The sequence below is a fragment of the Physeter macrocephalus genome, chromosome 16 (assembly GCF_002837175.3).
Source record: "Physeter macrocephalus isolate SW-GA chromosome 16, ASM283717v5, whole genome shotgun sequence".
NCBI lineage: Eukaryota > Metazoa > Chordata > Mammalia > Artiodactyla > Physeteridae > Physeter > Physeter macrocephalus.
This window is the reverse complement of record NC_041229.1, coordinates 72,577,601-72,594,529: the sequence shown is the minus strand read 5'-3', so window position 1 is coordinate 72,594,529 and position 16,929 is coordinate 72,577,601. Positions and strand designations below refer to the sequence as shown.

At 37.9% G+C, this 16,929-nt stretch overlaps 1 protein-coding gene across 4 annotated transcripts in view; it reads left to right on the top strand.

Annotated features, from left to right (window-relative positions):
• The window catches only part of TSG101 (tumor susceptibility 101), a 54,135-nt gene that overhangs the window by 13,462 nt on the left and 23,744 nt on the right, over nucleotides 1–16,929 (top strand). For 2 of the 4 annotated variants that reach the window (XR_003683747.2, XM_028501643.1), the window contains exons 4-7: nucleotides 1,050–1,213; nucleotides 11,870–11,996; nucleotides 12,095–12,187; nucleotides 15,382–15,448. Coding sequence is in view for 3 of the 4 variants with exons in the window: in XM_028501643.1 (XP_028357444.1) it covers nucleotides 1,050–1,213; nucleotides 11,870–11,996; nucleotides 12,095–12,187; nucleotides 15,382–15,448 (451 nt within the window). In the remaining variant the exon portion in view is untranslated. The remainder of the gene's footprint in view (nucleotides 1–1,049; nucleotides 1,214–11,869; nucleotides 11,997–12,094; nucleotides 12,188–15,381; nucleotides 15,449–16,929) is intronic. The other 2 variants (XM_028501644.1, XM_007104915.2) reach the window with 2 other exon arrangements.

Here is a 16,929-nt window from a genome sequence, read left to right as displayed (position 1 = left end):
ACACACACAAACACACACACACACACACACACACGCATACATATATTAAATTTTATTTAAACTAAACCTTTGTTCCTTCACCATTTTTTTGTACGGCACAGTTCCTAAGCCTAAGTAATTCTGGAGAATCTGTCATTTTCAGAAAGCAAAGAATTCTAGATGGTGGAAATAAAGTTATGTTTTATGTATTAGGATATATTTTATTGGAGTCTTTTTTTTTCCATTCTAGAAGTACGTTTGGGTAAAAAATAAATCCGAAGTCCCATAACTGTCGGATTTCCTTAAGTGATTTTTATGTGTATATACTTTTATGAAGTAAAACTGTTTCTGAGTGGGGGAAATGTATCTGAATTATGTTAGGTGATTGAAATGGTTGGTTGGGACACTGGGCTTTAACCTTAGGAAGAAAAGTCTTTGATTTATGTTCAGTATATTAACTATCAGATCCTTTGAAACACTGTTCATTTTGACTAAATATAGTCAGATGTCTCAACTGAGAGAGATTCTATTACATAAAGCAAAAAAAAGGGGATGACATCATTGATTGTGAAACTACCACTGAAAATGCCATATTCATTGGTCAAGCTGTGGCCACCAGTCAGCATCTGTTTGACACTTGGATTAGGTCTTACAGTGTGACTTTTGGCAAGGGAATTTCAAGTCTAGCATATCACTTTCCGAAAGGACACCATTATCTATGGTCTTCCTTCTATATCCTTTACCAGTGAACTTTATTAACTGAAGTGACAAGAGTCAAATAACAAAGAATGGCTTGAACCAAAAGGTAATTTGTGAATAACGTTTTTATGGCAGTAAGTACACTTACTACACTGGCAGAGTAGTGATTAATTAGCTCCTTAATCCTGCTCATGTATTTCACAAACTGAAAATTTGAGAAACTGATGTTAAACAGAACTTTGAAACATAGAATATTTGTTGTGATTTTTTTTAAAAAGTGTTGCTTAGTTGTACTCTTTCTTGTTTACCTACTAAGCCATTATTGAAGAATAATAAAAGTAGAGTAACTGAAGTTTCTCTTTCTCTCTCAGGTACTACATATAATATTCCAATATGCCTGTGGCTGCTGGACACATACCCATATAATCCCCCTATCTGTTTTGTTAAGCCTACTAGTTCAATGACTATTAAAACAGGAAAGCATGTGGATGCTAACGGGAAGATATATCTTCCTTATCTACATGAATGGAAACACGTAAGTATTAACAGAGTGTTCTGTGAATTCGTTGTATTTTATATATTTTGTTCACTAGCATTTACTTTCTGTTAACTCTCAAGGAGGATTAAAGGAGAATAAATTCACATAAGATCACTAATCACTGAGCTGGGTAATTGAAAAAGGCTCTTTAAAAGAAACATATCTGGACTTCCCTGGTGGTGCAGTGGTTAAGAATCCTCCTGCCAATGCAGGGGACACAGGTTCAAGCCCTGGTCCGGGAAGATCCCACATTCCGCGGACCAACTAAGCCCACACGCCACAGCTACTGAGCTTGCACTCTAGAGCCCGTGAGCCACAACTGCTGAGCCCATGTGCCACAACTACTGAAGCCCGTGCTCCTAGAGCCCGTGCTCCGCAACAAGAGAAGCCACTGCAATGAGAAGCCCATGCACTGCAACAAAGAGTAGCCCCTACTTGCCACAACTGGAGAAAGCCCCCGTGCCACAGTGAAGACCCAGTGCAGCCAAAAATAAATAATAAATAAGTAAATAAATTTATAAGAATAAATAAATAAATGAAACATATTTCTATAGAGCTTGGTAGTTTATAGAATATGCATAGTCACTATTTTATTTGCTTGAGTTGAACCTGTAAGAATAGATAGAATTCACATATGGGAAATGCATTTAAAAAATATTGGGGGGCTTCCCTGGTGGTGCCGTGGTTAAGAATCCACCTGCCAATGCAGGGGACATGGGTTCGAGCCCTGGTCCGGGAAGGTCCCACATGCTGCAGAGCAGCTAAGCCCGTGGGCCGCAACTACTGAGCCTGCACTCTAGAGCCCGCGAGCACAACTGCTGAGCCCACGAGCCACAACTACTGAAGCCTGTGTGCCTAGAGCCCCTGCTCCACAGCAAGAGAAGCTAGTGCAATGAGAAGTCCACGCACCGCAACAAAGAGTAGCCCCCACTTGCCGCAACTAGAAAAAGCCCGTGCGCAGCAACGAAGACCCGACGCAGCCATAAATAGATAGATAGATAGATAAATAAATTTATTTATTTGAAAAAATATATATATTGGGTTGGCCAAAAGGTTCAGTTGTTTTTTTCCATAAGATGGCTTTAGTAGCACTTAGTTGTCTTTAACTTCATTCGAAACAATTATGTTAGATTGTATGTGATAGCTGTCCTATCAACGTGCATTTAAAAAAAGACATCGGGCTTCCCTGGTGGCGCAGTGGTTGAGAGTCCGCCTGCCGATGCAGGGGACACGGGTTTGTGCCCCGGTCCGGGAAGATCCCACATGCTGCGGAGTGACCGGGCCCGTGGGCCATGGCCGCTGAGCCTGTGCGTCGGGAGCGTGTGCTCCGCAGCAGGAGAGGCCACAGTAGTGAGAGGCCCGCGTACCGCAAAAAAAAATAAAATAAAATAAAAAATAAAAAAAGAATCAAAATTGGTGAATTTTTGTGTAGCCATTCATTTTGATACTGAAGATGGAAGAAAAAAAGCCAACATTTTTGGCATATTATGCTTTATTATTTCATGAAAGGTAAAAATGCAACTAATAAAAAAAGACATCAAAATTGGTGAATTTTTGTGTAGCCATTCATTTTGATACTGAAGATGGAAGAAAAAAAGCCAACATTTTTGGCATATTATGCTTTATTATTTCATGAAAGGTAAAAATGCAACTGAAACGCACACAAAGATTTGTGCAGTGTATGGAGAAGGTGCTGTGATGATCAGACGTGTCAAAAGTGGTTTGCGAAGTTTTATGCTGTAGATTTCTCGCTGGATGCTGCTGCATGTCGGTTAGACCAGTTGAAGTTGATAGCAATCAAATCAAGACGTTAATTGAGAACAGTCAACATTATACGACGCGGGAGATAGCTAACATACTCAAAATATCCAAATCAAGCATTGAAAATCATTTGCACCAGCTTGGTTATGTGAATCGCTTTGATGTTTGGGTTCCACATAAGTTAAGCAAAAAAAAAAAAAACCTTCCTGACTATATTTCCGCATGCGATTCTCTACTTAAACGTAATGAAAACGTTCCGTTTTTAAAATAAATTGTGATGGGAGGTGAAAAGTGGATACTGTACAATGATGTGGAATGGAAGAGATCATAGGCAAGCAAAATGAACCACCACCAACCACACCAAAGGCCGGTCTTCATCCAAAGAAGGTGATGATGTGTATATGGTGGGATTGGAAGGGAATCCTCTATTATGAGTTCCTTCTGGAAAAACAAACGATTCATTCTAACAAATACTGCTCCCAGTTAGACCAACTGAAAGCAGCACTCAACAAAAAGCGTCCAGAATTAGTCAACAGGAGACACATAATCTTCCATCAGGATAACGCAAAACCGCGTGTTTTTTGAAGACCAGGCAAAAACTGTTAGAGCTTGGCTGGGAAGTTCTGATTCATCCGCAAAACGTTCCGTTTTTAAAATAAATTGTGATGGGAGGTGAAAAGTGGATACTGTACAATGATGTGGAATGGAAGAGATCATAGGCAAGCAAAATGAACCACCACCAACCACACCAAAGGCCGGTCTTCATCCAAAGAAGGTGATGATGTGTATATGGTGGGATTGGAAGGGAATCCTCTATTATGAGTTCCTTCTGGAAAAACAAACGATTCATTCTAACAAATACTGCTCCCAGTTAGACCAACTGAAAGCAGCACTCAACAAAAAGCGTCCAGAATTAGTCAACAGGAGACACATAATCTTCCATCAGGATAACGCAAAACCGCGTGTTTTTTGAAGACCAGGCAAAAACTGTTAGAGCTTGGCTGGGAAGTTCTGATTCATCCGCCATATTTACCAGGCATTGCACCTTCAGATTTCCATTGATTTCAGTCTTTACAAAATTCTCTTAATGGAAAAAATTTCGATTCCCTGGAAGACTGTAAAAGGCACCTGGAACAGTTCTTTGCTCAAAAAGATAAAATGTTTTGGGAATATGGAATTATGAAGTTGCCTGAAAAATGGCAGAAGGTAGTGGAACAAAAGGATGACAACGTTGTTCAATAAAGTTCTTGGTGAAAATGAAAAATGTGCCTTTTATTTTTACTTAAAAACAGAAGACACTTTTTGGCCAACCCAATAGTATACTGGTGGCATATATTTGTGAAACTGTTCAAATCTCATTACTCAAAGTGTTCCTATCAAGAAGTAATACTAGTAAGAAACTTCGTTTCTGCCTCTGATGGTATAGCTCTGGCAGTTTCTATCCAAAAAAATGCTAGAAAAGCCAAAGTACAAACAACATCTGCGGAAGGCTTTGGAGAACTTGAGGCAATTAGGACTTGAAGGGCCAAGATCCTTGCTGCAAAGAGATGAGTCAACATTCTGCCAGTTTTCCCTAAGAGTATTTACTGATTCTTGGTACAGAGTGAGAGGCTGAGAATCTGGGCAGAGGGCATTAGCTAGAGGCAAAGAAGACTGCACAGTTTCTAACAGTCTCACAGGGCTGAAAAGACAACAGTTGCTGTTCTGTCTGCCAGGCAGCCAGTATCTTAGGAGCCAAGATTTGGGAGGAAAGGAAGCTACAAAGAAGTGAGCCAGATAATATGAGTTTCCCCCTCAAGGGATATGCTGAATTCCTAAATTTCAAAGACAAGATGCTAAAAAGCTAAGCAGAAAGCCTCTGAAATTCATAGCCAAGTTCTCAGCAGTCTTAGGTTGAGGAGGCAGTATGAGTTTGGAACCACTCACAAGGAGGAGGGGTATGAGTAAACATCCTAGGCTCTCAGTTGGCACCACTGGAGGAATACACCCCATGAGTGGGAACTCAGGCAGAATGAGCCCTATAAAACTCCACCCTTGAATCAGTTCAGTGCCTTATTATATTTAGGTGATTCTCACGGTATCTGCCGGCCATAGGATAGAGTGAACTGTTGCTGGAAGGAGATAATATATAGAGCCTGTCTAATTTTTCACGAAGTGTTTGGTGTACAATTTAAAATTATCAAGTACATCAGGAGATAGGACAGGGCTTCCCTGGTGGCGTAGTGGTTGAGAGTCCGCCTGCCGATGCAGGGGACACGGGTTCGTGCCCCGGTCCGGGAAGGTCCCACATGCCGTGGAGTGGCTAGGCCCGTGAGCCATGGCCGCTGAGCCTGTGCATCTGGAGCCTGTGCTCCGCAGCGGGAGAGGCCACAACAGTGAGAGGCCCGCGTACCGCAAAAGAAAAAAAAGAGATAGGACAAAGAGGTAAAAAAGACAGTAGAAACAGGATACCACCCCCCAGGTAACCCAGTTGTCAGACACAGACTTGAAAATTATTGTGATTATTATGTTCAACATGGAGAATTAATTCTAATTATATTTAAAATGAACCAAATAGAAATCTTAGAACTGAAAAATAGAATAATAGAAATTAAAAACTCAGTAGAGAGGGCTCCCCTTGTGGCACAGTGGTTGAGAGCCCGCCTGCCGATGCAGGGGGCACGGGTTTGTGCCCCGGTCCGGGAAGATCCCACATGCCACGGAGCGGCTGGGCCCGTGAGCCATGGCCACTGAGCCTGTGTGTCCGGAGCCTGTGCTCCGCAACGGGAGAGACCACAACAGTGAGAGACCCGCGTACTACAAAAAAAAAAAAACTCAATAGAGGGACTTCCCCTGGTGGTGCAATGGTTAAGAATCTGTCTGCTAATTCAGGGGACACGGGTTCGAGCCCTGGTCTGGGAAGATCCCACATGCCATGGAGCAACTAAGCCCCTGTGCCCCAACTATTGAGGCTGTGCTCTGGAGCCTGCGAGCCACAACTACTGAGCCCATGTGCTGCAACTACTGAAGCCCACGCACCTAGAACCCGTGCTCTGCAACAAGAGAAGCCACTGCAATGAAAAGCCCATACACCGCAACGAAGAGTAGCCCCCACTCTCCGCAACTAGAGAAAGCCCGCGCGCAGCAACGAAGACCCAACGCAGCCAAAATAAATAAATAAAATAAATTTAAAAAACAAAACAAACTCAGTAGATGGGTTTAATAGCAGATTAGACTCAGCAGAATAGAGAATTAATGAACTGGTTTATGAATACTTTATATTTTTAATGCTGTTGATGTAGGAATAAACCTTACAAAAGATGTACAAATCCATTATGGAGAAAATTCCAAATTTTATTGAAAGATATTAAAGAAGACTTAAGTCAAAAAAAACAGAACCTTGTTCATGGATTGGAAGACTCAGTATTATAAATATGTTGGTTCTCTACAAATTGATCTATTTCTTAACAGAAGTTTTTGTTTCTTTGCATATTTGTTAATTTTGTGAACTTGATAAGCTGAATCCAAAGTTTAGATGGAAATGCAAACATAAAGAATAGCCAAGAAGAATAAGGTGGAAGGGACTTGCCGTAGAGGTATCAAAATGCATTTTAAAAAACTAGTAATTAAGATGGTATGGAGTTGTCAGAAATATTCAAATGGATAGATGGAACATAATAAATAACCCAGAAAAAAGATCCACTATACAGACATACCTTGGAGATATTGCAGACTCAATTCCAGACTACTGCAGTAAAGCAAAATGTTGCAATAAAATGAGTCACACAAATTGCATGGTTTCCCAATGCATGTAAAAGTTATGTTTATACTATACTGTAGTCTATTAAATGTGCAATAGTGTTATGTCTAAAAAAACAGTATTCATACCTTAATTAAAAATACTTTATTATATCCTATGATAAAGCATAATAGAATATGAAAAAGAATATATATGTATTACTGAATCACTTTTGCTGTACAGCAGAAATTAACATTGTAAATCAACTAAACTTCAAGAAAATTAATTTAAAAAAATACTTTATTGTTAAAAAATGTTAATCATCATCTGACAACACAGGGTTGCCACAAACCTTCAATTTGTAAAAACTGCAATATCTGCAAAGGACAATAAAGCTAAGCACAGTAAGAAAAGGTATGCCTATACATAAACACTTGATGTATAACAGTGGTGTTATAGTAGGTAAGTGGGGATAAGATTAACTTCAGTAATGGGGTTGGGACAGTGAGATTCCTATTTGTATAATATACAAAAATCAATTTCAGGTAGATTGTGCAAGGCAAAAAAATAAGACTTTTTAAACATAATATAGGAGACTGCCTTTCATGATCTTGTAATAGGTGAGGTTTTTTTTTTAACAAGATGGAAAACTTTTACTATAAAGGAAAAGACTACTAAATTTTACCTTGAGCTTATGCGGATTAAGAACTTCTGTTCATGAAAGACACAAAAAGTGTGAAAAGACTAACCACAAACTGAAAGAATATACCTGTAGTACTTAACACCCACAGGGTAACGTCCAAAACATAAAAATAACTTTTGGGAATCATGAAAAGAAAGAAGCCCAATAGAAAAACAGATGAAACTCTTGAAGAAGTACTTCACAAAAGAGAAATCCTAATGGCCAGTAAACATATGGAAAGATGTTTAATCCTGCTAGTAGTGAGGGAAACATAAATTAAGACCATAACGAGATACCATTACATGTGCATTAAATTTGCACCACCAGTTGACAACGCTGAGGCTTAGAGAGGATGTGGAGCAAGGGGAACTAACTCTTAGACACTGCTGATGGGAGCAAAATTGACACAACTACTCTGGAAATTAGTTTGGCATTACCTAGTAAAGTTCTAAGTGCCCATGCCCTATGTCCTAGCAATTCCACTCCTTGGTATGTACACTAGAGCAGGGTTTCTCAACCTCAGTGCTACTGGCATTGTGGGTCGGATAATTCTTTATTGTGGGAGAGCTGTTCTGTTCATTATAAGATGTAGGATCCCTGGCCTTTATCCACAAGATGCCAGTAGCATGACACAGTTGTGACAACTGAAAATGTCTCTAGACATTCCTAAATATCCACTGGGAGACAAAAATAGCACCCCCAGTTGATAACTACTGCACAAGAGTAACCCTTGTGGGCTTTCCTGGTGGCGCAGTGGTTGGGAATCTGCCTGCCAGCGCAGGGGACACGGGTTTGAGCCCTGGTCCAGGAAGATCCCACATGCCGTGGAGCAACTAAGCCCATGCGCCACAGCTGCTGAGTCTGTGTTCGAGAGCCCACTTGAGCCACAACTACTGAAGCCCACACGCCTAGATCCTGTGCTCCGCAACAAGAGAAGCCACCGCAATGAGAAGCCTGCGCACTGCAACGAAGAGTAGCCCCTGCTCGCTGCAACTAGAGAAAGGCCGCGCGCAGCAGTGGAGACCCAACGCAGCCAAAACAAAGAGTAACCCTTGCACATACATACTAGGAAAGAGAGCAAGAATGTTTATGGCAGCATAAATAACCAAAGACTGGATACAACCCATATGACTGTTAACAACAGGAGAGTGAATAAAGAAGTTGTGTATTCATTCAGTGGAACATCATACAGCAATTAAAATGAATTTATAACTATACTCTTTCACAGGAATGTATCTTACAGACATTGTTGAAATAAGTCTCAATAGAATCCACAGTTTAATTCAAATGAAATTCAGAAACAAAAAATTAAACATACTGTTTAGAAAATTGTTTATAAGATAGTAGTTTAAAGAAAAGAATGATTATCTGCTAAGTCAGAGAAGTGGGTAACTATAGAATAGATAGAGATGGGTGCAGTCAGGAACTTGTAAGTTGCTGGCAATCTTCTATTTCTTAACTTGGATGATAGCTACACAAATATTTTCTTTATTGTTACTCTTTAAAGTTACATATGTTTTATACATTTCTGTATGTATGATATTTTCCACAAATCTGACAAAAAAGACATAATGGTAGCTAACTTTGGTATGGTATTCAAGGTTATATCATGGAAGATCCTGATTTTTAGCTAAGGACTTCGTCCTTTAATAGGCAGTTGGGAGTCATTTTAGATTTCTGAACAAAAGTAAGGCATTAATGCAATGATTATTAGGTATAATTTCTGAAGTGTACTAGATATATACATTAATTAGCTTTCTGACTGAAAATCACTAGCTGCTCTAAAACATAAAACCCCAAATACTAGAGACTTAACACTGGAAATTTCTTGCTCACATAATAGTCCACTGGGAGTCTTCCTCACTGGCAGGCAGCTTTCCCTCACTTGAGCTTCAGGGACCAGGCGCTTTCCAGTTTGTTGTGCCACCATCTCCCGGGGCTTCAGAGTCCTCCGCATCAAGGAAGACAAGCAAAGAGATTGGTGGCCCTCCTTCTTGTGCACCTTGGCTTAAAAGTTAAATCTCTTCTGCTTATGGACCATTGGTAAAAACTAGTTGCAGGAAGGACTGGAAAATGTAGTTTCCGCCTAAGCAACTGATACTCAGCAACATCTCTGTATAATGGGAGGGGAGCGTGAACTTTTATAGAAAATTCTCTCAATCAGTAAGTAAAACTAGAAGCCGCACAGAAGGCTATTGCAGTAATATAGCATGGCACAGAACGTGAACTAGGGCTGCTCTCATTTATCTTGATCTTACTAATTCAGTTGCTTATTAAACCTAATCCTGAACATGTATCATATACTGCTTAGAATGTAAAATCTGACCTCTTTATTGCTTGCTGGAAAAGCAAACAAAAAGGGATAGAGAAGAAAGCAATTTTGCTCTTTAAGTTTTCAGGGTTTTCAATAGGAAAACAGTTTTATAAAGATATTATATGTTTCAGTTGACCCTTAGGTGTTTGAGCTAAAATAAACTAATATTCTTGCTATGTTTTTTGTATCCTGTATCATTCTGAATTAGTCATTTGTCATTCTGAAATATTCATGACGTGTTGCTTTATAATAGGCCTGGAAGTAGGTATTAACGATTAATTTTCCTTCCTTCAGAGACTTTAATGTGAAAGGAATGGTATGGTAAAGAATTAAAATACAATTTGTCTTGAGAAAACTATGGTTATAAGGCTGTATAAATGGAGTACTGATTCATACTACAAACATGGGTTAACCTTTGAAAATATTATGCTAAGTGAAAAAAGCCAGACACGAATTGTATGATTCCATTTACATGAAATGTCCAGAATAGGCAAATCCAATGACAAAATAGATTTGTGGTTGCCAGGAGCTGAGGGGAGGGGGAAATTGGAAGTGATCACTAATAAGGACAGATTTCTTTTGAGGATGATAACAGTATTCTGGAATTAGACAGTGGTGATGGAGAAAAACCACTGAGCTATACACTTTTTAAAAAAAATTTATTCTTGGCTGCGTTGGGTCTTTGTTGCTGCGCGCGGGCTTTCTCTAGCTGTGGCGAGTGGGGGCTACTCTGTGGTGCACGGGCTTCTCATCATGGCAGCTTCTCTTGTTGCAGCACATGGGGTCTAGGGTGTGTGGGCTTCCACAGTTGTGGCACGTGGGCTCAGCAGTTGTGGCTCTCGGGCTCTAGAGCGCAGGCTCAGTAGTTGTTGCGCACGGGCTTAGTTGCTCTGTTGCATGTGGGATCTTCCCGGACCAGGGATCGAACCCATGTCCCCTGCATTGGCAGGTGGATTCTTAACAGCTGCACCACCAGGGAAGTCCTGAACTATACACCATTAGATGGTAAATGTTATGGTATGTGAATTATCTCAATTTTAAAGTGCATGATTTTAAAATCATTTTATGATTTAGTTAGGGAGTTTTGTTGGACTGAATAATTAACAAGAGATTAAATTGTGTGATTCTCAATAGCACCCCCCACACACACCAGCCATAATCTCCAGCCTGCACTCCTTGGTGCTACACAGATACTGTACATGTTTACTCCCTGTCTCAGCATGTAAGTTTACAGACAAACATAAGAAGGGTATTGGAAGAGTGAGAATCAGCAAGTTTTCATAAGAAGCTTTCTGAAATGTTATCTATTGTCATTGTCCATACGTTGGGACAGAATGGAACAAAATTGGTGCTTTGGAAAGTTGAAAGCTGCTAGTAAACTCTTCTGTCAGGAGAAGGGAAGTTATGAAGATGATTAGCTGATAAAGATAATTGAGTAATCCTTCAGAACCTGATGAACTAATGAATGAAGTATGTGAGGTGAGATATACACAAAATATAATGGGTGAAAACAGAACCATCAGATAAGTCAGTTTGAACAACTTTGCCTAGCATAGTTTGTCTTAAATTAGTGATCAATAGATACTTGAGAAAAAAGTTTAGCAGCCTTTATGGGATACAGGCACTCTCTTTGTAACTATGGTATTGGAAGGAAAGATCCTTTAATAATTTATATCTTCTGTACAACAATCTAGTGATTTCTAAAATGGAGTCTATCTATAATTTCAGAGTTCATAATACTAACTTTAATAAAAATTAATCTAGGAACATGTGTTTCCAAGGTAACATTATTATCTTTTAAAGGCCTTAAATAATATTTGTGACTACTGCTTACATCCATCCCTGAGTTCATACCAGCATCCTTAATTTGTCCACTGGAAATATAATAAATTTTGGTTAGCTGTATGGAGTCAAATGAAGAACAGTACCATCTGAATTTTGCAGTACACTGCTTTGGCTAGTGCTGTTTTTATATACATGAAGTAGCAGCCTGGCTACCCATAAATAATAAGTAGAAATCACCTAGCTGTATTAAATTAATTAAATGGAATTTTCACGTTTGGGGTCCTACAAAGGAAATTGTCAAGCTAAGTTGAAAACAGGTAAGAAATGGCCAGACTTTTCCTTATTGCCAAAAAGTAAATCTGTAAATGACTTAAATTTGTTTTCCGTTTTTAGCCACAGTCAGACTTGTTGGGCCTTATTCAAGTTATGATTGTGGTGTTTGGAGAAGAACCTCCAGTCTTTTCTCGTCCTACTATTTCAGCATCCTATCCACCATACCAGGCAACAGGGCCACCAAATAGTAAGTAGAACTGAGATTTGATTTTTAAACTCATATAAACAAAAGAAAACAAAATGTTTAAAAAAAATTTTTTTTGATGACTTCACTTTGCTTTTTAGCTTATCAAGTTAGTGGATTTTTTGGAGGTATTCTGAGGCCCCACATCTGCATGTACAGATTCCCAACAAAGACTGGCATTTGGGCTTTCGTTTGTGGGTAGAAATCTAACTATGGGTGTGCTGGATTCCAAAATGGAGGAGAAAGAATGCTGGAATAGAGCTGGAATTTATTTTTAATTATGCATGCCATGGAATAGCTTTATTTGATCCATTTGGAAGCAGTTACAACTTGAAAGGCAATCTGACCTCCTTTTGTTTGCAACTCCAGCATCAGTGCTGTAGATAAGAATCAATTATAAAGTAAACTATATCATTCACATTCAGCTATTCTGGGTGTACACAATGGACATCTAGCTCTCAGCTTTCTTCTCTTGAGTACAACCAATTCATGATTTTACTTTGAGTGGAGAGGGTGGGGGCATGGAGTCAATATCAGTTCTCCCCTAACTGGTGTACATTATCTCTATTATTTCTGGGTTTTTCAAAAATAATTCTTACTGATACTTTAAAATCACCTTGGATAATTGAGAGTTGGTTGTACTTACTTGTTTTGACTTTACTAAACCTGTTCATGGTGTTTTGAGCTTCAATTTTTTTAAAACAAATTTTGTTTAAGATAATTAACCAGACTTAATTTATCTTATTATGTGAGCTTTCATTTTCCTCCTGCTGAAAACTATCCTCTTCCTTTTTAATCCATTCTGCCTTGAGGAGCATCTTGACTAACAAGCTGAATGGGAATCTAACAGAACTTTCTGAATCCATTTCCTTTTCCTTCCCTGCTTTCCCAGAATAAGCTTGGTTGTGGCATTTTGTTGCTCTTTTAATATAGATTCTAGGGATTCTTTTGGATCAGAAATTTGTTTTCATCTTAATAAATTCTGTTGACTTTAATATTCAAGGTTAGATTATCTTGCCCATCTAATGTTGAAATGCAAAATATTTCCTAGATCATCGTTCACATTTATTTGCTCACATAACATAGCCAGTGACCACTTAAGATAAAGGTAACCTTTTCAGAATGTTAGTCCCCTAAGCAACATTTTTTTCCTAAATTTCTTCTAGTTTTATATTAACATTGGAAGTGCTGCATTCAAGAAAGAGACCTCACGAAAGAGGTCACTATTACACTTCCATTTTGTACTCACTCACTATAAATCACATTAAACAATATAGAGCTAATATAAGTAAATTACTAAAAGAGACCAACTTATTGTCTGTCCATTACAGTTTTAATACTTTTTATACATTTAAATGGTATTCATTATTATTATGTATGACTGCAAAGGAATGAAAGTCTGAATTCCGTCCTACACCCACACATCAAGGAACAGCCGAGAAGTTTGGATCCATACTTAAACAAACATGATCTTCTAGTTAAGATATTATATACTTTTATTATTATTATTATTATTATCATCATCATTACTATAAACATTTTTGATCTCTGGTTTTAGGAAGACTTTTGAGCTAGCTATAAGTCACACTAAAAAAGTATTGTGCCCAAACCTCATTTTTTGACAACTAACAGTAATAGTCAACATTTATTCAGTGGTAACTATGAGACACAGCTAAGCACTTCATATTAGTTCTTATTTAATCCTTATAATAACCCCATATATTATGCTTATTTGTATTCCATTTTATTCTGGCTCTGAAATTACTTCACCTCATTATCTGCTTCCTTACCAGTCTTGGACTCAACTTTTGTTGTTTCCCAAAATCAAAATTTGAAGATTTTGGTCAAATTACTAGCTTTTCAGAACCTTAGAAAGGAAAATTGCCTATAATTATGAGGAAATTGCTTTTAACTGTGAAGTGGTAGTTTATATGTGTTTAAGAGAAACTAGAATGGGGAGAGAAACTAGTAATTGACTGTATATGTTGCTGACACCTAATAGTGGCCTCATCTTTTGATGTCCATAAAGATCAACTCTTTTTTGGCCCAGGAAGAAGAAATGTTTTATGAGATCTAGCAATTATGACATTTTGGGAGGTTTTTTTCCCTTTATGAAATAGCATTGAACATCATCCTTAGCTTCATTATACTTAAGAAAAATTTATTTATGACATCTATAGATTCATCCTAACATGAAGACTATGAACACTGATACTTGGGGATGTAAGCTCAGCAACTCTCATAAAGACGTTTAAGGCCCTTAGTCAGAGCCCAGCATACTTCTCCCATCCACTTGCATTATGTGCTCTAAAAGTTTATTTCTTGAGTGTTCCACTTCTCTCTTCAAGCCTTTGTATACCATTCATCTACTAGATCACTCTTGTTTACCCCCACCTCCTACATTTAATTAGCTACCTCCTGTATGATCCTATATATATCACTCTGTACTTCCCCTGTCATGACACTTATCACTCTGTATTTTTATTCTTTTCTTGTTTATCTCCTTCACTAGACTATAAGCAACTTGAGGCCAGGAATTCTTTCTTTCCTTCTTTCTTTTTTTTTTTAATCCAGTGCCTTTCACAGAAAGGCACTAAAATATTTATTGATTGGATTAAGGGCTAATTCATCATTATATTCAGTGAGAAAAATTTCACTGAGGTTAATCTGATTCTCAGACAAGTTGTTTCCAGTTAAGGCCACAATTAACTTCTTTTTCTTCCTCGATGTTGGTTAGCCTCTTGGCACCACTGACTAGTTCTTTGTCATTAGTGTTCTCTTTAAAATATATATAAAGCATTCTTTATGCTTGCTAGATTTGAACTTTTTTCCACCTAGTATTTCCAAGCTTTTGTTTGTTTTAACCAGTCTGGCTGAATATAAGTTTTGTTTAGGACTTCTTGTAGTAATTTGAAGTCATTTAAAGTCCTCAGTCAAGCCAACAAAGTCAGCTGTGCTAATCGGTCAACATAATCTTGCAAGAAATATCAAAAGGTATCTTAGATATAATAAAGAGGTCACTTTCTAAGAAGCTGACCTTGGACCAGAGGAGGGCACAATTACCATCCTCTAAATTCCAAACTGAATTGGCTCCTGTCTCAGGTTATAGACTCGTTGAGAGCTTGAAGAGCTGACCAGGTTGACCTGTTCGCCAGTTAATCCTTGTTGGAATTGTCATGTTTAATGCTTTTAGAGTTATGTGATTTGAAGATATTTATTAGTTTCAGTGAAGAACTAATATGACTGGAGTGTTTTGTTTTGGTGCTGAGATTTGAATTATTTAACTGTGTGAAATTTTGCTGTGGTTTGATGGTGATGTGTGTCTTATTTGATACCCTGTATATCCAGGACTATGCATACTATTTTAAAATATTAAAAATTATTTTAGCTTCCTACATGCCAGGCATGCCAAGTGGAATTTCTGCATACCCATCCGGATACCCTCCCAATCCCAGGTAATGAAAAATTATCTTTTGAATAATTGTATTAGAAATTCTATTAGATCTAGAATAAAAATAATGTGTACTAACTAGGGCATTAAAGTGAAATTAGTTGCAATTTAATGGAAGGTAAAACTCAGTTTATTGCAGAAATTTTATGGTATATACATAGTTCAAGAGGAGTTTTTTCCATTTAGAGAAATGCAGCTCCATTCTATTTACAGAGAGGAAAGGGGTGGGGAAATGACAATAATCTTGATTAGTTTTGTACCTTGAAATCCTTGTTTCTTTCCTTTTAAGAACTCTGTATATCCAGTATAAATGGCTGAAAGATTAATGGAATACTAATTATGATGACTTCAGCCATGGAGAAAAATATTTTAATATCCTTTTTAAAAAACTGACCTTTTCTGTAAACTACAGGGAATGAATTAATGGTGCATATGATGGGGTCAGTCTTGTCCCCATATTTATTTATTCAGTTCATAGACTACACGTACTACCAACCTTTATTATCCATATGTTAATAACATAACAGGTAAATTAAATTAACAGTGAAATCAGTCTATGAATAATACATACTAGAAAAATCAATAAGAAATAATTATTAATCCATGTTTTAAATGTGCACCTGTTCCAGGGGTAATCTGGGAGTACTTTCCAAAGGTGGTCTTGGGCCTAACTTAGAATGCAAGATGGGCATATACTTGGTGCCTAGATGAAATTTTCCAGCTACTCAAAATTAACAAGAATTAACAAAAAAATTTTAACTCTGCTAACTCTTCTTAGCTTCATAGAACCTCACAGATAAATGCAGCTAGAATTCTGGAACACCTGCCATAAATAAAGATATGTATATACATATATAATATGCAGGATCTTATAAGTTAAATTTAGCAAACATTTATTTGGGGGCCTTTCTTAATTTCAAGAACTAGCTTTATAAGGTAGTAAGTATTCTGTCACATTTATCTGGGTAAGCAGACTAGATAACATCTGTCAGAGACAAGAGAGAAAGAGTCCTATGATTGTTATATATAAACAAGTTGTAAGTTTTAGATTTCTTGAGGCCTTTAATTTTCTGATTAAGTTCTAGAAATGGAATTCTGTCTGAAGCCTTGAAATTACAAGCCTTTATAATGAACAGTTGCTAGTAAGAAGGAACTTTGGGCATATAGGGAATGGTTATTAGAAGCACAATAAGGAAATGGACTTCTGAACAATGAAACTTCAGAGAAACTTGTAGATAAAAATGAAGGCTGAAAATATTGACAGAAATGTAAATCTTACTCCTCTTACATAACCTTAAAAGTGTCTTTTGTGAGGTTATTTGTAAGAAGTTCCTTTTTATTTTTTATTTATTTATTTATTTATTTATTTTTGTGGTATGCGGGCCTCCCTCTGCTGCGGCCTCTCCCGTTGCGGAGCACAGGCTCCGGACACGCAGGCTCAGCGGCCATGGCTCACGGGCCCAGCCGCTCCGCGGCATGTGGGAT